This window comes from Ailuropoda melanoleuca, chromosome 19 (assembly GCF_002007445.2).
Source record: "Ailuropoda melanoleuca isolate Jingjing chromosome 19, ASM200744v2, whole genome shotgun sequence".
Lineage (NCBI taxonomy): Eukaryota > Metazoa > Chordata > Mammalia > Carnivora > Ursidae > Ailuropoda > Ailuropoda melanoleuca.
The window spans coordinates 22,740,667-22,764,602 of NC_048236.1; the positions used below are offsets into that span (position 1 = coordinate 22,740,667).

General features: G+C 38.6%; 1 protein-coding gene across 2 annotated transcripts in view; it reads right to left on the reverse strand.

Annotated features, from left to right (window-relative positions):
* COL9A1 (collagen type IX alpha 1 chain) overlaps window positions 1–23,936 on the reverse strand; it is a 92,092-nt gene that overhangs the window by 22,150 nt on the left and 46,006 nt on the right. For both annotated transcript variants that reach the window (XM_034648242.1, XM_011233145.3), the window contains exons 19-32: window positions 21,374–21,427; window positions 18,594–18,647; window positions 15,617–15,670; window positions 14,167–14,220; window positions 13,971–14,024; window positions 13,782–13,835; window positions 13,324–13,377; window positions 12,302–12,346; window positions 10,969–11,022; window positions 10,810–10,863; window positions 2,798–2,851; window positions 2,124–2,195; window positions 1,511–1,546; window positions 785–829 (exon numbers count right to left, since the gene is read on the reverse strand). In XM_034648242.1, the coding sequence (XP_034504133.1) occupies window positions 785–829; window positions 1,511–1,546; window positions 2,124–2,195; window positions 2,798–2,851; window positions 10,810–10,863; window positions 10,969–11,022; window positions 12,302–12,346; window positions 13,324–13,377; window positions 13,782–13,835; window positions 13,971–14,024; window positions 14,167–14,220; window positions 15,617–15,670; window positions 18,594–18,647; window positions 21,374–21,427 (738 nt within the window). The remainder of the gene's footprint in view (window positions 1–784; window positions 830–1,510; window positions 1,547–2,123; window positions 2,196–2,797; window positions 2,852–10,809; window positions 10,864–10,968; window positions 11,023–12,301; window positions 12,347–13,323; window positions 13,378–13,781; window positions 13,836–13,970; window positions 14,025–14,166; window positions 14,221–15,616; window positions 15,671–18,593; window positions 18,648–21,373; window positions 21,428–23,936) is intronic.

A 23,936-nucleotide genomic window follows, 5' to 3' on the forward strand; every position in this document is an offset into this window, starting at 1 on the left:
AGCCCATAAAATTTTAGCCGAAAATAAAATTAAAAAAATCCTTTTTCAAATTTACTTAATAGAGAGCTTTGCCTAGTTCAGATGGTACATTTATATTAGCTCTAAATCCTGAAAATCTGAATAAAACAACATTACGAGATTTTTTTTCCTGCACTAAGTGGTCTCTGGCACTATTTTGTGAGAAATCTGTCCCCACTCCAAAGGACCAAACATAAGTTTCCACATTAGGTCGTGTTAGATTGTGTCAAAACCATACAGAGGAGCCAGCAGATGTAGGAGTTCTGGCAGTAAAGATAACTTTTTCTCATTCTTGCTCTCTTCCTGGAGATTTACCTGCAGCGCCCTCTGGAGGTGGAGGTCACTTCTTTGGAAGGTTTTAGACTACGGAAAATACCCATGGGCAAACTTGTGAGCCACAGCTTTCTAGCTGTAATAAAATTTTGTTTCCACAATAGGCACTATTCATAGACTTTCTATAGTCATCTAAGAATCACTTCGAATGTTTAGGTGTAAACCCACAAGAAAGTCACCACCTATAAGAGAAAAATTTGTTCTCCAAAGGCTTAAGCCAGGCCTATCAGTTTTGGGATGTTTACCCTCTGCTTTACTTGAACTTGGCTGCAGTCTCGGGGAGTCTTTCATTAGTTAAAAAAAAAAAACAAAAACAACCCACTGTAGCTGCTGAAGTAGTCAGCAAGGATAGCAGTATCAGAGAGAAGAGAAACTATGTTTCTAGTACAGTTAACCAAATTAACCAAACATTAACCAAAACAAAATGTCTTACAAGTTCGCCCCTTTCTCCTGCTTCACCTTCTTCGCCAGAGGAACCCTAAAAATTAAGATTAAAAGTCACAGTTTTGAATTCTTAGTCCCTTGCCTCAGTTGTAAGCAGTCAACATTGATAAGCATTCCTCAGTGGCCAGTGCCCCCCGGATCGTGCCGAAGTACAAAATGCTCTTGACGGCTTTTCAATCTAGCTGTCAGTGTCTAGCTACTCCAAATCAGAGAAGCGCCTAGAGAAAAGATAGCAGGTGAGGTTGAGTTTCTTCTAAAGGTAAGGGTTAATGAGTGTATCCAGCAATTTTATAATTAGGTAATCCTTGAAAAAAGGCTTTCACCGTACAAAAAGGAACCCAGAAAAAGGACCAACTCTAATTCATGTTCACACTTTATTTGTTAAGGCCTTGATACAGAAAAACTCAAAATATGATGATGTGGCTATAGAAAGCTCCATCGGTCACAAGTAAACCAATCCGGGGACTGGGAGAGAGGGACGCTCTTTTCAATGTGTAGTCTTGGAAGCAGAGCCATCAGCAGCTCCAGCTTGTTAAAGTGGTAGATAAGGTTATAGACCAAACTAAGCTCTAGCTTTCACTCACTATGAAGCACATTGAGAAACACTAGCTCCTCCATCCTTTTACTCACACCCATAACCCATCTAGTGCCCCCTGCTGGTGAGGCACCTCCATGCACATCACTGACTGCACTGCAGACTCCGGACAGGACCTACCTGTTCACCCTTTGGCCCAGGTTCACCGACTACTCCCTGTAATGAATAAAATATAATACTTTTTTCAGTATTTTGAGATGTTCCACGCTATAATTTCAAATGAACCAACTTCCCTTCTCAGGTTGGTAGATGAGGGCAAGTATGAATAATGTGACAGATGAGGACTTGCTCCTCTCCCCACAACCTAACAACAGAGCTCCAGGCTGGGCGTGGAGCCTACTTAAAAAAATAAATAAATAAATCGGATGACAACCTAACAACAGCCAGGTAAGGCCTGGAGAAACAGTTATCCAAACGCTGGCCGCTCGGGGTGCTCTCTGATCACATCCACATAAAATTTAACTGGTAGGAATATAAATTTAAAACTAAACAGGAAATATGATTACAACTGGAATTTTTCCTTTTCTCAACTTTTATATATTCCTTCTGATAAATTATTATATTGATACTTTTTGCTTCTTAATCTTAACTCTCAGTAATTTAGGATACCTTTCTTGATAGCTGTCTGAAATCTCCACTGTGCCAAAAGCAAGCTTGGTTTCTCAATATAGTAAAACTCATCCTTCCAAATAAGGAAATTTCAGGGGGCGGGGGTGGGGGCTAGATAGCTTACCCTGTCACCTTTCATTCCAGGCAGGCCAGGGGGGCCAGGCAAGCCAGGGAGGCCAGGACTACCAGGAGAACCCTGAAAAACAAACACAGTGTCTCCAGAATCAGTTAGTACGACACTGTAATCACACGAGGCAGACACAGCCTTGGGTGTGTGGACTCCTGTCTAAAATAAATGCGCTGTGGTTGGCTTAACACTGTTCCTCAATTCTGCCTCTCTCCCACACTCTCCGGAAAAAATAGGCCAGTCCCTCCACCACCTCGGTCCCACCTCGGCGGTCCTCAGTTCCTGGGTTTGCACCCTTCCCCACAGTGGGCTCTTTCAGTGGAGTCCCTGCAACGGGGCTGCCTCTCGCTGGGTAAACAAGCACTGCTCAAGAAGTAAAAGGCAGCATTCACGCCCACCTCTCCTAGATTCCAAGAACAACCACGGGCCAAGTGTAGCACTTCACGTCTCTCCTGGTTTCAAAATGTATGCTACAAACCACACTGATTAAAATACCCTCGGTGGGTATCCTAGATATAATTTGAAATTTTGCATTTACATTTTCACGCATTCACGTAACAAGATGATTAAATCACCCTTCGTACATTGTTTTTCTCTTTTTGTTTATTTTTAAAAATGTATTGTGTTTTGTAGAAAGCAAAAAAACTTCTAGAGACTGAAATTTTACTTACCAGTTTACCTGGTGGTCCTGGAGGTCCCACTGGTCCTATTTCTCCTCTACTGCCCTGGAAAAACACGAACATGACTGTCAACTGGCTGGTTTTCCAAAACTCAAAGCCTTACTTACTATGTCAGTAAAATATCACTCTACTTAGGTTTTTGTTTAAATATAAAAGTCATCAAAGTCCTCTCCCCATCTTCGACTGAAGGCAGAGACCTTTACAGAAAATGCCTACAGCCTCCCCAGTGTTTAACCTTCAGTGAATGTGTTCATGCTCCTCCTTGTCATTACGGCCCAGTAGATAAAAACGATGTCTGCTGCATCTATGTGAAATGACTATTAGTAATTTTTCAGCATCTGAATTACAATATAACTTATATTATGGTTATCTGTGTATATGTCTTATCCTCTCATTTAGATGATATGTTCTTGAGGTATAGGTTTATCAATGTTGAATTCCACCTAACGCCTAAAACACAGGAAATTTCAGGTCTACAGTACATTTTAAAGCAGCATCTGGCAAATGATCTTGAACTGCAAAAAGAATGAAAAGAAGAGAAACAGGACAGGGATGTTTGCCTTTAAATTACTAATGCAACTTCAAAAAGACAGAGATAATAGAAATTTACAAAGTTTTTGACATACAAAATTCTTTGTTCTTCATTCTTGTTCTAAACATGTCTTAAAAGATTAAACAAACTTTGGAAAGTACAATTTATAATGAAAATAGACCAAAAGCAACGTTTCATTTTGTGAGCCAATTTCAATTCTTTATTTGAAACTCTAAGCCCTTTGAGAAAAAGAGATACATGAATTCTTCAATTTCTTTCCCCAAGAACCTCATACAGTCTTATACAGTCTGATGAAAGCTTGTTTTATTTCTAACACATATTCAACTAAACTGAACATGAGATTATTGGATAAATAATCACATTTCCTGGACGGTGTATATAAAAATGAAAGTAGTCTTTTGAGTTCATTTTATTTTAAAATGACATGACAACTTCATCTTAATTCTTGAGATTTATAAATGCTCCTGCTAAGATTATGCTGATCTGGCCCATATGCTATTCATTTATCTCTAAGTTGAACCAAGTGTCAAGGTCCATAATCCTTCTGAGCTATACTTAAGTGGCAGTTGTCTCAAGTGACTTATTGGTGATTTAAATGAAATGCTCTTAAATACTTTTCAAAAAATTTTATATAGGCAACCTGTCTAGTATATAAGTTTGGGTGATACATTGGCCCTTAACCCTTGTGAGCAGCTTAGAAGCCTGCGGCAGTCTTATGAGGATGGGCACTGGAAAGATGTAAGACTAGATGAAAACCAGCCACTGTGATAGATTCTTCTATCCATCTATAAATACAAAGATTGGGTTCTGCCCCATTAATTTAGCCCAGCACTTCAAAGTTCAACACAGATTTTCTTCAGTATATCTGCTCTCTTGGCATTTTCAAATAATTTCTGAACTGCATCATGATTAAGATCCTAAATGTCATTGGGCTAACATGACTTTAATTCACAGAATAATTAATAGTCATTGGTGGGCAAACTAATTAATGGTTTCAGAAGGGGAAAGCAGTTCTTGACACAATCTCAAGTATTCACTTCTAAATAAATGAACCATTATGCCAAATTAAGATGATTGATGTACTTTTTTTCTCTTTCACAAACCAAAGGGCTAAGTTAAAACAAAGGATTTTCTAACATTTCATTTCTTTTTGGTGGGATTATTTTGTCAACCAAAGACAAAGATTTTCTTTGGGGTATCTTATTTTCTCTGACTTTCATGAGCTCCTATTAGTCAATTCATAAGTGTTTTCCAACCACTGGCAGGCCCTTGGTAACACATATGAATGGCTCAGAACCCCAGCATAGACAGCCTGTTCTGCTGACCTTCTGTACCCATGAGAGCCCAGCATGCACAGGACTAGAGGGTGAGTAAAATTACAAGCATTTGCTTCTCTGTTACTGTACAAACAGACAGCATGTGCTTCTCATTTTTTTCTTCTTCCATCCTTTAAATTCTTGGCCATTTTAAACGTAGGTATTTCTATAGAAATCATCTCAAGGTTGAAAAAGGTAGTGTTTATTTTCAAAACAATGACCAAGCAGTTATGAATAAAGTGTTAGGACAAGATTTTCTGATGGCCATTCCTATGATTTCTATGTATTCTAAAAACATGTAAGATGAACGTGAATAATCAAGATATAAATAGCAACCTCTAAAAACACAGGATAAACTAAACACATGTTGTAGGGAGCAATTAACCATGACCTTGTAACCACAGGTGTGCTAAACTTAGAAATGGCAAATCTCCTATGTTTTAACAGCTGTGATGTTAACCATCTTCTCAGATGTGGGCAAGGGAGACTGATAGGGCTATGGCTTTTGTGCCCACTAGCTAATATTTACGAGCCCCGTGACAATAAGAGTTAGGATTTGTAACAAAAGAATTGTAAGAAACCAGAAAAAAAGGCAAAATCCTACCATTAAAAACATGAGGACCATAATAAAAGGCTTTTTTTCCCCTCTTGGATGCTTTTTGCCGCCATATACATCTCCAACATGTTCAGAGACATCTGCCAACCGCTCCGTACTTAGGAAGTCAATTGAGACTTTAAAAAAAGTTGCAGACCCTCTACCAGTGATTCCCAACTCTGGCTGTGCGTCAGAATCCCCGAAAGAGTGCTTTAGAAATATATTTCACGAGGTGTCTTCCACCACTCCATCTCCCTGTTCTTCCTCCTGTCTTCTCCCATCTCCCCTAGATTCTTCCTCTGTGATTTTGAGGTCAGACCCAGGAATCTATTTGGGTTTATGTTGTGTCTGTTTGTCTTCACCAGCTTTACTTTAGAGCTTTGTTAAATGCTCACTACGAAAATTCCATACACACCAAAATTTAAAATTTGCTCAATATGTCTTGTACCATTAGAATTGGGTAAACTAACTTCAAATAAAAACCGTCCTGCAGAGCCTTGACTCGAGCCGTCGAGGCACTGGAGGGTGGAGAGGAGGCTGCGGGCACTGAGCCCCACTGCCAGGTCTGAAGCCAGGCTCCACCAACTCCAGCCCCACAACTTCACCTCTCTGTGCCTGTTTCCTCACCTGGAGAGTGGGGATGAAAACAGTACTGATCTCATAGGGTTTTTGAAAGGATTGAATAGATACATAAAGCACTTAGAACAGTACCTGGCTCACAGTAAGCACTATGAAAGCCTTAGTTATTTTTATCCAAGGTTTTACCCAAGAACTATAGAAATCAGTCAAAATTAAGTATTTTAATCTATTTAATTAAATGTTCTTTGCCTTTCAAATCTCCCAAGTTTCTTTAAAAATACAAGTTGCTCTTGAAAAATAAAACAAGTCTCTAGTCATCATTTCTCCAGTTTCTGTCAAGACCACTGATCACCAAGAAGAAATCTTTTTTTTTTTTTTTTTTTTTTTTTTTTTAGAGAGGGAGGGTGGAGCAGCAGGGGGAGAAGGAGAGAAAGATTCACAAGCAGGTTCCACACCCAGTGCAGAGCCTGATGTGGGGCTCAGTCTCACAGCCCTGAGATCACGACTTGACCCTAAATCAAGAGTCAGACCCTTAACCGACTGAGCCACCCAGGCTCCCCAAAAGGTACCTTCTTTATAAACAAGTACTGAGAGCTGTTTTGTAAAACTCATTTCAATAAATACAAATAATTCCACCTGGAGGTCTTCCTTTTTAAAATGGAACTACCAGACTTTTAAAATATCACAGAAAAAAAATCTATTTCATTATACTTGTGTTGTCTTAAGTATTTTGCAAAAAAAAAAAAAATTAGATTTTATCCCATTGTGCTCTAGATTGTGATAGTGGTTGTATTTGCCTGATTACCGAAAATGCTAACTAGCTGAAGAATGAACATTATTCTTAGTACCATGCTAATTTTAGAAATAAGAAATTATAAATCATTATACTTAGTCTGAATTATATACTTAAGTGCCTCTCTCTGGGATGAAGGATGCTGATTAACCCAGAAGATCAATTATGATTTTTACAGATTGTTGCTTTTACAAACCCATCTTCATATTAACATTGGAAGATCATATTAGTCCTACTACAATGATAATTTTTAGGTTTGCCACAGATATTTTAAAAATCTATTCAATTTTACAGCATTGTATTTTTCTCTGGTGTAGGCTTAAATATTCCCTCACACACAGAGGCAGACCAAAATCTATAACCGTCAGAGCTGCTTCACAAATTATTGACAGGGATAACATCCCGTGGCTTGGGTGGCACAGGGGTGCAGTTTCGATCATTCAACAACGCACCATATGGGGACCTCTGTGCTCAGAGCTGTTGGTGATAGGGTGAGGGGGGGACTTCAAGAGAAAATGAGAGAGGCTTCTGTGCTCCAGGAGCATATAATCTTCAGAAAACTGGAAGTAAATCAGCATGGCACTCATCCCAGTCAGAATCACAAGAGTAGAGCAAACACAAGTCACTCAGCAAACGCCCTGGCAAATTCTGGGAAGCCTGAAAGAGGGAAATGGACCAGGAGCCATGGCATCCAAGGCCCCCACCATTCTCCTGCTGGAAACCAGGAGTCACCCAGATCCAGGTATAAACCAGTAGAGTGTGAGCAAGAAAGCCAGAAGCACGATCCAAGTGGTAAAGATACATGCTCATATGTAACCACTGGAGGTGACAAAAAAACTCCAATATATTTTGCTGTGGCACCAGCTAAAACTGTTATAACAATGGTTTGAAAGGAGAATACCACTTAATTTCAAAGACGTGCTCCAATTAGCCCTGGTCCATTAGTAGAACACATTAGAATTGGTTTTCATTCCTTCTACTCAGCTTTTCGACTTGACATTTGCAAGAAAAACTGATAGAACTTGTGAGGAATCGTTGAAAATGTGTTAACTTATCTATGAAACTAAAGGTAATGATGTAAGATGAAAGAACAAATGTATCTTTCAGTAAGTAGATTTGGTGTTAAAACTCTGCTCCAGAACTATAATACCTCCAACCTCTCACGACACTTTCCTATAAAATTTATAGTAGGTGAAAAGTAATTATTACTAACATAAGCAGCATAGCAAGATTTATTATACCTCCAATTCAATTCATTTTTAGAAATATTTATTGAGCACCACCCTGCGACAGGCCCTGAGGGAAGGGATGTAAGGAATGCAAAGGTGGGTCAGAGGTGCCCCTGCTTCCCTGCAGTTTTCACAGCATGTGGCGGAGGGGCCCCGGGTTACAGGGTCCAGAATAAGGAGACAGCACTTCTATCTGGGGGATAGAGCATGATCAGAGACGGTTTCACTGTTGAATTAACATTTCAATTCCATCTAAGAAGGTACAGGGGATGTTGAATCAGAGAAACAGAGAAGAAAGCCATCTAAGGGCAGAGTGTAACAAAAGAACACAGGCAGGCTGAGAAGTGCAGAGACTATTTGGAAATGAGCATGGAGTCCAGCTTGACTTGAACACAGGCTCTGAGCAAGGCAGAAGTGAGACATAAAACTACAGGATAAACAGTTTAAGATTTGGTACTTCCTTTTCTTGCCTGTTGAAATCCATTGAAGATCTTTAAACGGAGAAGAAGTGATGATGGAAGCTGTACTTCGAAAAGACCAATATGGCAGTGTGCGCAGACTGGGATCACTGCCATTCCCCAGGCCTTTGACATTGTGTCTGACACTCTTATTTGTCACCATGATTGACGGAACCCTACTGGAGTTCTAGGGTGGAATCCCGGGGAACGAAGAACTATCCCAGCCAACATACCAGGAGTACCTTGTTGGGGAACACCAGTTGAGGGAAGGAAAGACACGCTGGAAAGGCAAATCAGGAGACACCTGATAATCCAAGCAGCAGCTAATGATCTGAGCTGGGTTGGTGGAGGTGGGCTTAGAAAAGAAGAGTCAAATACAAGAGACCTTAAAAAGGAGGAGGTAGAAAGCCCTTGGGTGGCTCAGTCAGTTGGGTGTCTGCTTTCAGCTCGATTCATGATCCCGGACTCCCAGAATTGAGTCCCAAGTCAGGCTCCTGCTCAGTGAGAGTTTGCTTCTCCCTCTGCCCTTCCCCCTGCTTGTGCTCTCCCCCGCCTCAAATAAATAAATAAAATCTTTAAAAAAAAAAAAAAAGGAGGTGGTAGATCAACAGGTCCTCTTGGAGATAGGAAACATGATGGAAGAAGAACACCAAGGCTTTGAGCTGCAGTGATCGGAGCAATGAGAATCTGGACATTTACAGAAACTCGTAAATCAAAACCTAAATCAGGCTCAAAGTTTGCATAGGCGTAACAGATCTGCCTCCCCTCACATGAGAGAACTGAACACCCCCCACCCCATCTCCTTCTGCAGTTCTTGCCTCTAGTTCTCCATACATCCCATGGCACTTAATCTATGATGGGCCGAGCCCTCTCTACTGTGTCACTTCAGTGCATGGACCTGACATACAGCAGGTGCCCCTTCAACTTTACTGTTCTCTGCTCTATAAAGTGAATATTAGACTTAATAGCCAACGTTCCCAAAGTTCCAGTGCCCTCTCCCACACTGTTAAATCTTTCTGGACCAGTCATGTAGCATCTTCATTGTTTGAGGAATATGATCTAGCTATAAACTCATTGCTTTGGCAGTCAATTTCTAAATATTTTAGAAGTTCACAGGCTTCAAGCAAGAGAAAAGAAATAGATAACTGAGCAGTGAGTGAGCAAGGACCATGATAAGGAGCAGTAGCTAGTTTCTCTGGCTGCAGAGAAACTTCTGGAAATCACCTGATAGAGGTCAGCTGACAAACGCCTGTGAGAAGTGGGAAAACTCCCCTCTCTTGTCAAGACAGCTGGAATATTTCACTTCCTTGAAACATGAAAATCGTCATTCAACATGCTCATGAAAATGCTTTAAAAAAAATAACAACAATATTTGGAAATGTTTCTGGGTTCTCACTTGGAGTTCTTTTTGTTACCCAGCAGAGTTTTAAAACAAGAACTTAAACTGAAGGCCAGAGAAAATTTTTTAGAGTTAACATTAAGTGTATAATGTTTAATTTCCTAATCAGTTTCTCTCTAAGGGTTAAAGTGTATCTAGTGAAACAATACACGTTGCTGTATTGGCTGCAAAATAGACACATTTATAAACTCACCCTAAAAGATGTCTAGCAATTTCTCAAAAGATTAAATAGAGTTACCACATGACCCAGAAATTCCACTCCTAGGTGTTCTACTCAAAAGAAATAAAAACGTGTGTCCACACGAAAACTTGTAGAAAAAATGTTCACAGCAGCATTATTCATAATGGCCAAAAACTGGAAACAACCCAAATGTCCATTAGTGGATGAAAGAATGAAGGGAAGGTGGTATACCCATATAATAATGTTCATATTACTGAACATTAGTCAGCAATAAAGAAGAAATAGATACTACAGCATAGGTAAGCCTTGAAACATGCTGAAGGGAGCCATTCACTGAAAAAAAACCAATTTGTATGTTCCATTTATATGAAATTCTCAGAACAGGTAGATCTACCTGAAAGTGGATTAGTGGTTGCCTAGGGCAGAGAGGATTGGGGGGGCAATGCTGAGTGACTGCAAGTGGACACAGGGTTTCTTTGCTGGGTGATTAAAAGGTTTAAAAATTAACTATGGCAATGGTTGCACAAATCTATAAATATGCTAAAAATCAATGAATCATATGTTTAAATGGTTGAATTATATAGTATATGAATTATATCTCAGTAAAGTTGTTTTTTTAGCCACACTAAAATATTTCCTTCAACATGAGATGAGAGTAAAAAAGGGTCCTCGTGCTTTTTAAAAATACTTTAAAATTTTTTTGAGTTTTATTTCCACTTTCTGAATTTAAACAAGCAGATTGTATACATGAATAGCATTCCCGTTTCACAGTCTTTCTCGACTAGCACACACTCACACTGGAGAAGGCATTCACGGATAAATGAATAAATGACTGGAAGGTCACCCAGCACAAACCCTGAGAAGATACTTCAGAATGTTCTACAGAAAAGGAGTACTCACAGGAAGCCCCCGGGGTCCTCGGGGTCCCACCTCTCCTGGTGGCCCTTGTTGGCCCTGTGATGAGGAAGGCAGGGAAAGAAAAAGTTAACACTCCCTAACTCTTTGCTGAGTGATTGCAACTGGTAATAACATAAGGAAAGGTAACTCATGTCGTCTTACCGGTTTGCCTGAATTCCCCAGCTGACCAGGCTTCCCTGGAGCACCTGTGTTACCCTAAAGGTAAAAGGCGACATTCTAAGTAATTCAGACAGCACGTAAGCAAGATCATCAACCTGTCCTACCCTGGCTGGGCCTTTCTTACACCTGAATAGCATTAACTTCCCAATTTCACATGGAGAATTTGGGAGGATATAGGATCTCTTTCTTGGCGGATACATTAAAGTTCTTTCGATTCAGGATACTATTCTGTTATTCCCAGAAGTATAGTAAGGGTATCAAAAAATGTTGAAAAATGAAGGTCTTTACCCAGACAGGATAGAAGACTTTTCTTTCTTCACAATATTAATTATATGTGTCTTTCCTTTACCATTTCTATCTCCCGTTAACTTCTTGGAGCCCTTTTACCTGACACTGACACTATTAAAATTAAAAAGAATCCTGTGAACATGAGGAATAGGAGGATGTGCTGTTGAGAGGACCCTGGCAGCAAGGTCCAGGGAACACACACGTCTGGGGATCCATCGCCACCATCAATCTCTCGGTCAGCACAGGAAGCGAGCATCTCTGAAGATGCCATGGCCCCCAGTAACTGGAGAGCTGTAGCCATACAACCTAGTAGTGATCAAATTCTACGTTACTCACATTTTATCTATTTTTTTAAAAGATTTTATTTATTTATTTGACAGAGATAGAGACAGGCAGCGAGAGAGGGAACACAAGCAGGGGGAGTGGGAGAGGAAGAAGCAGGCTGCCAGCAGAGGAGCCTGATGTGGGGCTCGATCCCACAATGCTGGGATCACGCCCTGAGCCAAAGGCAGACGCTTAACCGCTGTGCCACCCAGGCGCCCCACATTTTATCTATTTTATTTAAAGTAAAGCTATATCTTATCCCTTTAAGTTTTCCTTCACCTATTGCTTTTAATTGCTGTAATGTAAGCCCTGGTTGATCAGTCTAAGAACAAAATGTCTAATATCTTTTTAGTTTAAACGATATCATGTTAGTAATATTCACTGACATAATTTCTATAGCTTAATCATAATTTCCTTATTTTCAGGGGTAAAAAGCAATAACACATTCTCTGTTTTATACTGGCAAAGGATGACACTTCTAGGAAGAAAGTCTAATCAGCAACACTCTGTCAAAGTATTCTTTCTGTAGCTAAGAAAGAGATTAGCATTTGAGGCTTCAAAAAAGCCTTTTTAAAAATTTGTCCTTAGGGTCAAATATAAAATAAAAGGCAGGTTGGAAATACTAAAAATGATAAATAACACATGTTAATGAAAAAATAAAGAAATAGGGAAAAGTACCAATTAAAAAGTTTTCATCTTTTACCTTTTCACCAGCAACACCCTTTGCACCAGGAATCCCAGGTACACCCTAGAAGAGGGCACACAGAACATCAGTTGAATCACCTCAACGGAGAATCTGTGAGGTGCCGAGGGGCTCAGGGGATCATGACAACACCAACGCTTTAGTGTGAGGGAGCGTCTTCCTAGTTCCCAAGTTCTGAACAACTCCAGAACTACTCACAGTTTAGAAGGAATTACTTTACTCTATCTGGCTTGTTAAGTCTGCACACCCTTAGGCAAATCCTACCTCTAAACTACAGTTATTTTTCAAGCATGAATTTCCAAATTATAGCCCAGTCAAGGGGAGCTCCTACCAACATGACTCCATGTATAGAATATAAAAACAAAGACCTATTGAAACGCTAACCCTTAAGTAGAAAAACGGAATGGCAGGAGAATGCTGGCTCGAACTAAAATTTGGTACTATTGGGAGTCCTAATGTTCTCTGATTACTTTAAAATGTCAGATATCATAATAAATTGAGGCCAGTCCTCAAATTACCAAGTATCCCTTTATTACCTTGAAATATTTGTCTCCAAGAATACATCTGTATAACCCACATTAATCTCTAGCCACATCAATGCAGGGAAACACCAATTTGACTAATTCAAAATAGCACACAATCAAAAAAATGGTATCTGATACCTCACATCATTCCGTGAGCATACTCTCAAGCCTCTTATGACTCACTTCTGCTAACAAGAACTTCAGAACTGGTGAAAAGGAGGAGGGAGTATGAGCTCCAGGCCCACAGCTCAGAGTTAGTAAAAAAGAGAAGACAGATTGAGTGAACTAAAGAGAGAAGAAGAATGCAAAATACAAATTAAAGCTTTTATAGTTATTAGAGAAATAGTTCCTTCCTCAGGAAAAAAATTTAAAACATAAAACTGTAAATATGTAAAATTAAAGCATCATATATCTTCCCCAGAACTTATCAAATTATTTGTTTCTCCCTAAAATTCATATTTTCCAAATATGTAGCTAAACCAGTAAACAAATACTCACAGGTAAGCCCTGCAATCCTGCATCACCAGGAGGCCCAGGCTTCCCCGGTTCACCCTGAGAAAAGAAGTTTTAATTGCATCATTGAACCTGTGTTAACTGCTGTATGTCTTTCAAGAAAAGAAAGGACACAGGGCGTCTGCGTAGAAGGAGTCTCCCTACAGTTGACCTTACATGCACTTTTATAATATGATCCAGTTCAGGGAGGGGGGGAGGGGAGGATGGACTTAGGACATAAATTTAATCAAAATACACAATCTCTTTCAGCTGCTTTCATTGACACAGCAATTCTACTGAGTTCCTAAAACCAGGTAAACAAACATAGTATTCTAATAGTATTTTTGAGTTGACACTTGATTAAAAAACTAAACGGAGGAAAAAAGCCAAAACCAGCTGAGTAAATCTCCCGGTAGTGTAGTAATGGAAATGCTGGGCTTCGTTGGCCAGGGCTACACAGCTACCTTTGTTCCCGGCATTCCAGGTATCCCGTCACGGCCATCCACACCTGGCAAGCCCTAAAGATGCACAAAGAAACACACTGTGTCTTAGAAGCCGTCACATTGTTCTTCCCTTCATTATTTTCTAAAGTTCTATTACAAGTTAATAATCATTTGGGAAAACGTGGTGGATGACTATGGCTCAGGACATACCATGTCTCCTTTGGTCCCAGGGAGGCCAGGAATTCCTCTAGAACCTTGAGGACCCTTGCAGGGCAGAAGGGAAGGGATAGACAAGACATGCTCATTTATCATGACACTCTGAACACATCAAAGAGATAAGCATAATCAGCAGAGGACACCAAAAAAAGCAAAATGTTTGCAGTGATTAACACTAATTTGAACTCACTCTATCTCCCTTGGGACCTATTTCTCCTGGAGGTCCTCTCTGTCCTTGATCACCCTGTATGAAAATAGAATGTTGTTAATATAAGCAAAAGTTACTTCTTGATAGACTTTTGAAACTATAAAACACCATCCATATTACTTTATTACTGCTCTTTCACCTCATGCTTTGCTCTGTCATGGATGCTTAGCTCAAGAAATCTTTTTATAAAAATTACATTGTCTTAAAATTTATATTGCCCTAGGGATCATAGAGACTTGCTTGGAATATTTTGATTCCATTTTAAATGTGTAAAGCTTCTGTGCTCTTTGGATGTATAAGTATAATAAAGTTAAGATCCATACTGCAGGTAACCTTGACATCAGTAACTAGGTCTACATATCAGCTGAACTCATTGACTATCATGGTGGATTGAGGTTTGGGTCAGTTGCCAATCTTTTCTCCATATTATTTTTTCTCCAGGCAATAATAATGGTTTCCGTCGAAATTATCTGGCTAATGTTGACTTATAGTACAGATAGTAATAGATGAGAGGATGTGTCTTCCTAAAATATAGCCTTTGTTGAGTTGCATAAGTACTCTAAAACCTCAAATGGTTTCCTATTGCTACTAGATCAGTTCAAATTGCTCACATTGGCATTAAATACCCTCCACAATGTGATCCGACTTTATCCACTCAATTTCATCTTCTCAACAGAAACTTTCCAAGCCAAGCAGTAACAATCCCTATGAGACAACACACTCCATCACCACCACCAGTGCTCCTTCTCACCTGTGCTCCGCTGCCTTTCCCACCCAGAATGGCTTTCCAGATCAACCTGCCTCTAGGATCCTCTTCTTACATGCATTACCTCTACCACATACTCCCATGCTGGATCTTGTAATGCATAATGTGGTTACACTCTGTCTTTCCCACTGGGCCATGAAAATTCTATTTTCCTCATACCTTTTCTTTTTCTGTGATAAAGATGGTTATTAATGGGTGACTTTTTAATTTATTTCTAGAAAAGGTGTGAGGCAGCCTATAATAATGACACATGTACATATAGCAGTCAAAACATAGAATAATGAGATCAGAAATCATAGAAAAGGAAAAGGATAGAATTGCCCAAGAACCTGACATGAGACAGTTACTGTGGCTCTAAGCATCCTGGCAGCCAAAACAAAAGGGAAACACAGTGAACATAAAAACTTAACAATTTGACTTCACCTTCACCTAACAAAAAACCCATATTGAGTCAAAAGAACTCTTCTCTTTATTCAAGGAAGTGATGCTTATCTTCATTAAAATTTGTTTAAATAAATATAAAAACTACTGCCCATTTTACCACTTGCATTATTTACATGTAAGAGACACTTGCACACACACACATGCGTGTGCACAGCAAATAATCTATCCCTGATCATTGCTAAATAATCTATCGCTGGGTCTTGTAAAAGGAAAACTACTTACAGGTGCACCAGGAAGACCCTGAGGCCCAGGTTCTCCATCTAAGCCCCGAGCACCCTGCAAAAAAACAAGACAAAGAAATGAAATTGAGATCCGTCATTAAAGGGCACATCGGTCTTCCCATAGAACGTTAATAGCCAGATAAAAAGAAGGTTTTGTGTCTGTAGTATATACTGTATTCATCAGTGAACCATTGGACACCTCAGATATGAAAACACTAGTTTACATCTCCTCGTCCCACCAAGAGTACTGACAGCCAATCTTTGATACCACCCTGGATATTTTAAGTTAACACAGCAGCCATTCTTGATTGATGACATGAACTAAAAACACTGGTACCTATTTGGAGAAGTTGGCAAACCTATCGGAAGAGGTTTGGTAGTCACCTCCCAGGGCTCTCAGGATTCCTGGCTATTCATTAATGGTGAAGACCAAGGAGCCACCCAAAGAATAGGATACTTTCCCTGGACCCTGCTGTTGCCACAGCTGTGGCTGGGAATCTGTGACACTGGATTTCCACCAAGATCCAGAATCAGAAGTCCAGTCATGTGATTTAGAAGAATGAGTTGCAATAAGGATTTGAGTATCCTCCGTTCCATCCTACATAGACGTTCGGTTAGGTTTATATAAAATAATCCATCTATCTTCTTAACAACAGAGTTATCCTACCAAGGGATGGAAACTACAGAGCTTTATAAATCCAATTATCTTGAAATCAATTGTGACTTGGTTATATGGTACATATCACCTCCTTATTTAATGATAAGAATCAAAATGTGATTTTAAAACAAAATATGGGGGTTTTTCTTAGTGCTTTCTATGTACGCTGCATGATAAAATACAACCCTCTTCTTTAAGTCTTTTTCTCATCTGCTAAGTGGATGAGAAGGCAGAAGGGCAACTGAAGTCAACAGGCCATCTCCTAATGAATAGGGTTGAGATAAGGAGATGATAAAATAAATGGAAAACAGTCGAAAGAGTGCTGGATGGATGTCAGGCCAAGAAATCCAGATGGACAGCATCTGTAGTAAGAATTAAGAATTAGAAAACCTTTAATAGAAGGTTCAGAAAAGGTAGAATCAAAGAAAGAACACAACTGAAGCCGAGGCACCACGGAGCCTTGAAATTCTTTGATCCCTAAAAACTAGAACAGACCAGAAAGCATTTTACATGCACCAGGGAAGAAGAGGTTTGGAAGACCCGAAAAGGACCTTGACTTCATCATTCACCCTGCATTGTGAGTGCGGAGCCTGGCGCTTGCATTATAGAAATGGCTGTGATGCACTCCCTCTCTCTCTTACTGCAGTTCAGCAAGAGCTCAGACCCAAAATGCTGTTACTAGGCAACCACTCCAGGGGTCTGAGTTCATGAGAAGAGCTTGCTTTTTTTTTTTCTTTCTTTTTTTTTTTGTTATTGAAAGCAATTTGACAGAACTCAAAAGAAATGAGAAATTTTGAAAAATGCCAAGTAAAAAAAATACCTCAAATAAAGAGCATATCAAAAACAGTAATTGGTTTCAAAGTGTGGGGTCACATATTTTAGATAATTTAAACCCAGAAAAAGCAAAGGCCCAGGTATCAGCAACTTCAAAATAAATGGGATTTATTATTTAATAACAGAAGAGATACACACAGAATGTTACTTAAGGTAACATGAATATATAAATATGAAATATGTTTCTTTTCAAATACAGTGTTTTTAGAAAAGAAATATTCTAGAGGAAATGGAAGAGTACAACAGGCAGAATGAGGGACAAAGAGGCTGAAAAAAATGAAGGAATTAGTCACAAAATAATTCCTTCAACTTCCAAAAATGTGCTTTTCTTTTAGAAAAATTTTATTTTATTTGAGCACCTACAATGTGCAAGTTATTCTCGCTTAGCTGTTAAGAAAAGTCTCTGTGCTTCTTTGTGAAATGACACAAATTAGCCATAGAGGTTCTAAAGAGAAAGAGGCGAGGGTCAGAAGTGGTGGTAGGCAAAGTGGTTTTTTTGTTTTTCCTGGAACCTACAAATTGGCTTTCCTAATATACTAAGTGGTAATCATTTTCTTAAAACCTGATAGAGAAGCTAAACACAACCCTATGCACAAACACACACATACACACACACACACACACACAGTGAGAAAAACATTTCGGAGCACATCAGGAATGTTCAGGTTTCTACTATTTTTGTTTATGATATTCACTCAGCCAAGCATTCCCCATCCTCCACCCTCCACCAGTGGGAACACGGCATCCTTCTAGGCCTGGCATCCTTCTAATGCCACCTCCTCCATGAGACCTCCCAGTTCCCTGATCAAGAGTAGCCACTCCTTCGCCTTCGTCTTCACTCCCTTACGCCACTTGCCCTCAAATTTATGTGTCTCTCATTTACCTTGTAGTTAGCTATCTACTCATTTGTTTCTCCCAATAAATAACAAATTTGAAGTCCTTATTCCTCTTTGAATCTCCCCATCATCTCACAGTGCCTTGCGATGGAAATGGTAGGAGAATCTGGTTTTTGAGACTGGGCTAAGGACAGGTTGGTAAACCCTGGCCACAAGTGTATGATCCTTGTTGACGACAGAGCTCAGGGATCAGCCTGGAGGGAGAGCCACGCATGGGCCTAGTGTCCTTGGGGATATCCTGCCTTCTCTTACTTCTCTCTTTCCATTCTCCCCTGTCTTTGCTTTGATTTCCAGGTATTGTGTCAGTGCTATCAGTATTAACTGCTGATAATGATAAAGAGATAAAAATGTAACATCCCTGCTTATTTCTATCCACCTAAGATAATTTAAAATATATAATACACAAGTATCATACATACTACTCATTTCTGTCATCTATGTTTATAACAGAAATGTAAAAACCTTGCCAAACATCTACAAAGCAAATAAATTTTAAAAAATGATGTTGCTGAAAATAACAAGATACTTTTAAATGGCCAAAATTTTAAATATTTATACATTTTGATATCATATCGTCATCATCATCTTACTTTTTCCCCTTTGGCCCCAACTACGCCAGTGATGCCTCGTAATCCTTGAGCTCCCTGGAAATATAAAAAAGAACAGTGAATTGTTTTCGTTGAAGCACACACTTGTTTATCTCATCACAAAAGTTGCTCCAGAAAGATGTTAACATAACGAAAGGTAACATTAAGAAATAGTGATATTATGTAAACAAATGATTCTAGTTTAGAAAGAAAAATCCAAGGAGAATTCTTCTGATGGTAAACATTCTTCTAAAACTCTGAAGATGTACATAAACCTGGAGCTGGAGCAATTACTGATGACAAAAAAGTAAACATCATTAGCATAAGAGAACTACAATCATGTATTTTGACATACTTTTTACTAGGGTACAGAATACACTGCCATTTCTACTTCCTTCATGATTTGTAACTTGGTTACGTGTAAGATGGTTGGGATTTTATTTTATTTTATTTTTTTTAAAGATTTTATTTATTTATTCGACAGAGATAGAGACAGCCAGCAAGAGAGGGAACATAAGCAGGGGGAGTGGGAGAGGAAGAAGCAGGCTCATAGCAGAAGAGCCTGATGTGGGGCTCGATCCCATAACGCCGGGATCACGCCCTGAGCCGAAGGCAGATGCTTAACCGCTGTGCCACCCAGGCACCCCCTAGATGGTTGGGATTTTAAACTTTGGAATGAGTTTTCCCCACCAATGTATGCCTTCAGAGGCCATTTGGTTTCCAGGCTAGTCCACAAAAGCTTATGTAAATGGAGCTGAAGTCTCTACTAACCACCAGGAGTCACTATTCATTACACCATCTGTGACAGAGGCATTCTGAATTCCCTCCTGGGGCAGCAGGAATCCATCGCACCCCACCTCAGGCATCAGAGTGGGTAAGCCTAAAAATAAGGATGTGAGTGTGATTTCTAGACTCTTCTTCAGTACTGAAATGTCACCATTCTCAATTCTCTGGCCCCACAGCAGCAGGGCTCCAGGGGTGGATCCTGTAAAGGGTGAGCCTGGGTGCTTTCATGGCAGCAGCGGCAGGGGGATGCTCCTTCAGGAAGGTGGAACAGCCGCTTCTGAGCAATTTGCTAACTGTCCACTGTGACTGGCTTAGGATAAAGTAGCTCTAGGCCAGACATTCTATTGTGTTCTCGCTTGGAGAAAATAGGGCAGTTCTCTGGCCAACCCTGCCTGCCTCCAGATAAGTCACAAATTCTGAGTAGATCAGTTAGGAATGACATAAATGTGTAAGATGATCCAGCTTAGGTTAACTACTTGGGATATAAAATGAGATGTGGCCATATCAGATTGAAACTGCTCTTTCTGAAGATAATTCTACAAAAGGAATTCCAAAAATATTTGAGCCAATGGCAGTGACGTGAGAATGCCATGTATTATCTCTTAAGGTGCCTACTTTGAAGGACAGAGCTTGTGTATAAATGTTCCCAAAAGCGTATTTTTTTTTAAAAAATCTGTGCATTACTTTATAGATGCACGTTTAAAAAGTGAACATTTGTGAAGTTTATAGAAACATTTTGGCAAGCCTACAGCCAAATACCAGAAGGTCAGCAAGCACTAACAACAGCCCCCAATGGACCACTTGAGCTCTGCAGAACCCAACAGATATCCTTAATCCATGAAAACATTTTTAAATGCTGCTTGCAAAATCCTGTTCTGAGGATGTGGGGGGGTGGCTTTAAAAATAACTTTAAATCCCCACTAAATTTTCATCAGGTCAAAAAAAAAAAAGAAAGAAAGAAAGAAACCATCCATATGTCTCTTACGCTATTTTTATCTCCCTCCTATGAAATAGAGTCCATCTCCTTATTGTCTTCTTTTAAGGGCTCAGGGAAGACAGCCTTCTGAAATTTCTTTTAAATTCTCATGTGGCTTAAAAGCAGAGGCCATTTCTGACAAATGCTCAGACTCATTTCCTTTAGCTGGAATTTCCTTAAGCTCTGGGGTAAGTACTAATCTACGCAGCTCCCTGAACTCTTTCATAAAAGGCCAGTTGTTTGGGAAAGAGCAGAGCAGGGCAAGGAAGGGTGGCCTCATGTTTGTCCTCCCTAACCCTTTAGTTCCTGAGAATAGGACCTGAACGTGTCCCTTACATGGTAAAGACCTTGGCTAGCTGCAATGTTCAGTGAATATTCAGAAATTATTATTTCCATAATTGTTAACTACTCATCTTGATAAGAAAAAAAGTGTGACAATTCTACTTTCATACACAAAAGTAATATAAATTTTGATGTAGTAAACACTTTAAATTGAAGTATGCCAATGCCCCAAATTACCTCATTGTGCATATAATTGCCGCAATCTGCCAAAGCACAAGGGACAAACTTTTTATTAAAAGGCATGATTACAAGCAATTAAGAATGGTCTAATTATAATGATTACATGCTGGCATAAGGTGTATTAAATCCAGTGGCTGATGTACCTATTGCATGTTCAGGGTACAGGAAATTTTCTATGTCATGTGAAAGTACCATAGAATATAAAAGATATGTATCAACCTCTTGTGTTCAGTATTTGCTTTCAGATTGCCTAGCCCTGAAATCTAGTAAATGAATGTATGTAATTATAGGTAAAAATTTTTCTGTTAAAATGGTGCTTGAATATACAATGGGGATCCCTTCCTATTTTGAAAAAATGGTAATCTCCCAATGCTGGCTTGGTGGGAAAATATGTTAATGTAATACTATTAATCCAAATGCTAAACAGGAAATATTCCAAAAGTCATGAAAAAAAGAATATTTGCATATCCTAGTTAAAATTTTTTTTTAAATACCTTACCGGAGGTCCTTGAGCTCCGACTTCTCCCAGTTCCCCCTGGTCACCTTCTTCACCCTAATAAACAACAGAAAAGCACACCAAATGTTATCCCAGCAAATGAGCATAGATAGATAACTCAGCACATTTGAAATTCACTTGGCATCCCCTGAGTTGTGTTACTATACTTTCTTAAATTAGTTTATATGAGTAATACATATTAGTTGTAGGACATTCAGAAAATACAGAGAAATATGCAAATAAAGTCACCCAAAGCCCACCTTTCAACTATAAATATCAGTAACATCTTAGATGCTTCTCTATAGAGGGGTCATGGGGGAGGAAAGGACAAAGAGAGAACATATATACATTCACATTCCCAGTGTGTGTGTGTGTGTGTGTGTGTGTGTGTGTGTGTGTGTGTTGGGGGGTATTATTAGGAAACTATGATCATGCTATGCAAACTTTTCCATCCACTACAATATTATTTATTTGTGATTTTCACTTTTAACTTTTCTTATTATAATTTTTCCACCATATACAATTTTTAAAAAGTATTTAAATCAGTCTTTCTTTTTGTGGCTTATTCCTTTGACGTCGCCCACAGAAAAGCTTCCTCCACCCCCAAAATATATAAATCTTCATCTGTATTTTTCTTCTATAATTTTATAGTTTAATTTTTTACATAGAAATCTTTCATTGATTTTAATGTAAGATATAAAGTAAAAATATCGTTTTTGGATGTGGTTGGGGGGATGGGGTAACCAGATGATGGGCATAAAGGAGGGCATGTGATGTGAAGGGCACTGGGTGTTACATGCAACTGATGAATTATTAAACTCTACATCTGAAACAAATGATGTACTATCTGTTGGCTAATTGAATTTAAATTAAAAGAAAAGAAATCTATCATTTCTTTTTTCCTGGTAATTGGTCACCTTCTCTAATATCATTTGTTGAATACTAGATTCTCTCCACACAGGCTGGAAAATTCTTCTTTAACATATAGTAAATTGTGAAGTATACTTGTTTCTAGATTTCTGACTCTGCTCTTCTCATCTGTTGTATGAATTTGCCAATACCACATTTTTATTATTGAAATGTTATAATACATTTTAATCTCAGAGAGAATTCCTTTACCTTTGTTTTTCATTTATGGTTACTCATCTTTCAGTTTTTCCTAAATCTTTACTCTTCCAGATGAACTTCAGAATTATTTGGAAGATCTTCATAAAAATACTACTTGCTTTATATTAGGACTGTACTAAATTAAAATGTTAATATGGAGAGAATTAGAATCTTTACAATACTGAGTCTATCTTGGAACTCAGCGTATCTCCCTATTTAATCAAATCTTTTTCTTTCCTTCAATAAAGCTTTGTTCTTTTCCTCATATTAGTCTTGAATATTTAAGCTTGTTCTGAAGTATCTTGACTATTTGGTAGAGATTGCCAATAGAATCTTCTTCCATTTTGTTTTCTAACTAATTATTATTTGACTTTTTGATATTAATTTTATAACCTCCGATATACTTTAAAGTGTTAGTATGTTCTGAAAAGAAATCCAACTGCTGTTTCTTACAGAAAGATTACTTGACTGACTCCAAAAAAAAGTTATTATTCCCTCCGATGAGGTTTTTTATATATATATAAAAATATAGTGCCCTACATTTCCTGTGGTAATGGATATCTTAAATTGTAAAATTAATCATGAGAAAAATTCTTCATTTTTAATATTATGTGCATATTAGATAAAAATCTATTTCTGTTGTTTCTTTATTACATATTTCAATTCACCCATGTTCTTGCTCTACAGACTATAATGTATAGATACTGTCTCACAGACACTCACATGCACACTCAAACACACACACACACACACACAAACACACACACAGACAGAAATACAGAAAATTGAATAGCAATATTAATATAGAACCTTTGGGCATATATGTAAAGAACTAGGTTTTGCCTAAATCATTTATACTTGATTTTTGAATCAATTGTGAGAGTATTACATAGTGGTTTCAGTCTCATATTTTTTCAGATTATATTCCATAAGAATACATGATTGACAGTGAGGAAAGGCAGTCCCAACTGGAAAGCCAGTGAATTAGCTATTATTTCAAGGAATGGATAATCAAAATATGTGTGTAATTAAATGCTACCTGTATGTCCCTGCCTAAATATCAAAACAACAGTGATTGATACGTGCACAGTAAGTTTTCATTAGCAAGGTTTGGGGTATTTTCCTACAGAGTCTAGGATAAACCTTAGAGTAATATAGTTGATTCAGATATTTCACCAGCAGATGAATAGCACACAACAAATCAATAACTACAACATAATGACAAATTTAGGAACAGCAATTTATTATCATTTTACTGAAAGATTTTTGACTATTCATTCTTATATCCATCAACAAATTTTAAAATTTTCATTAACTAATTTGTAGAGTAAATTCAAGGCAGAATTATGAATCCACTTTCAGGTTACAGTTCAGTGCATCTATTAGCCTTTTAAAGTTCATTCTTCAATGAGCTATTGTCATCTTACCTTCCCACATAAATTTTCAAAGACACCACTGA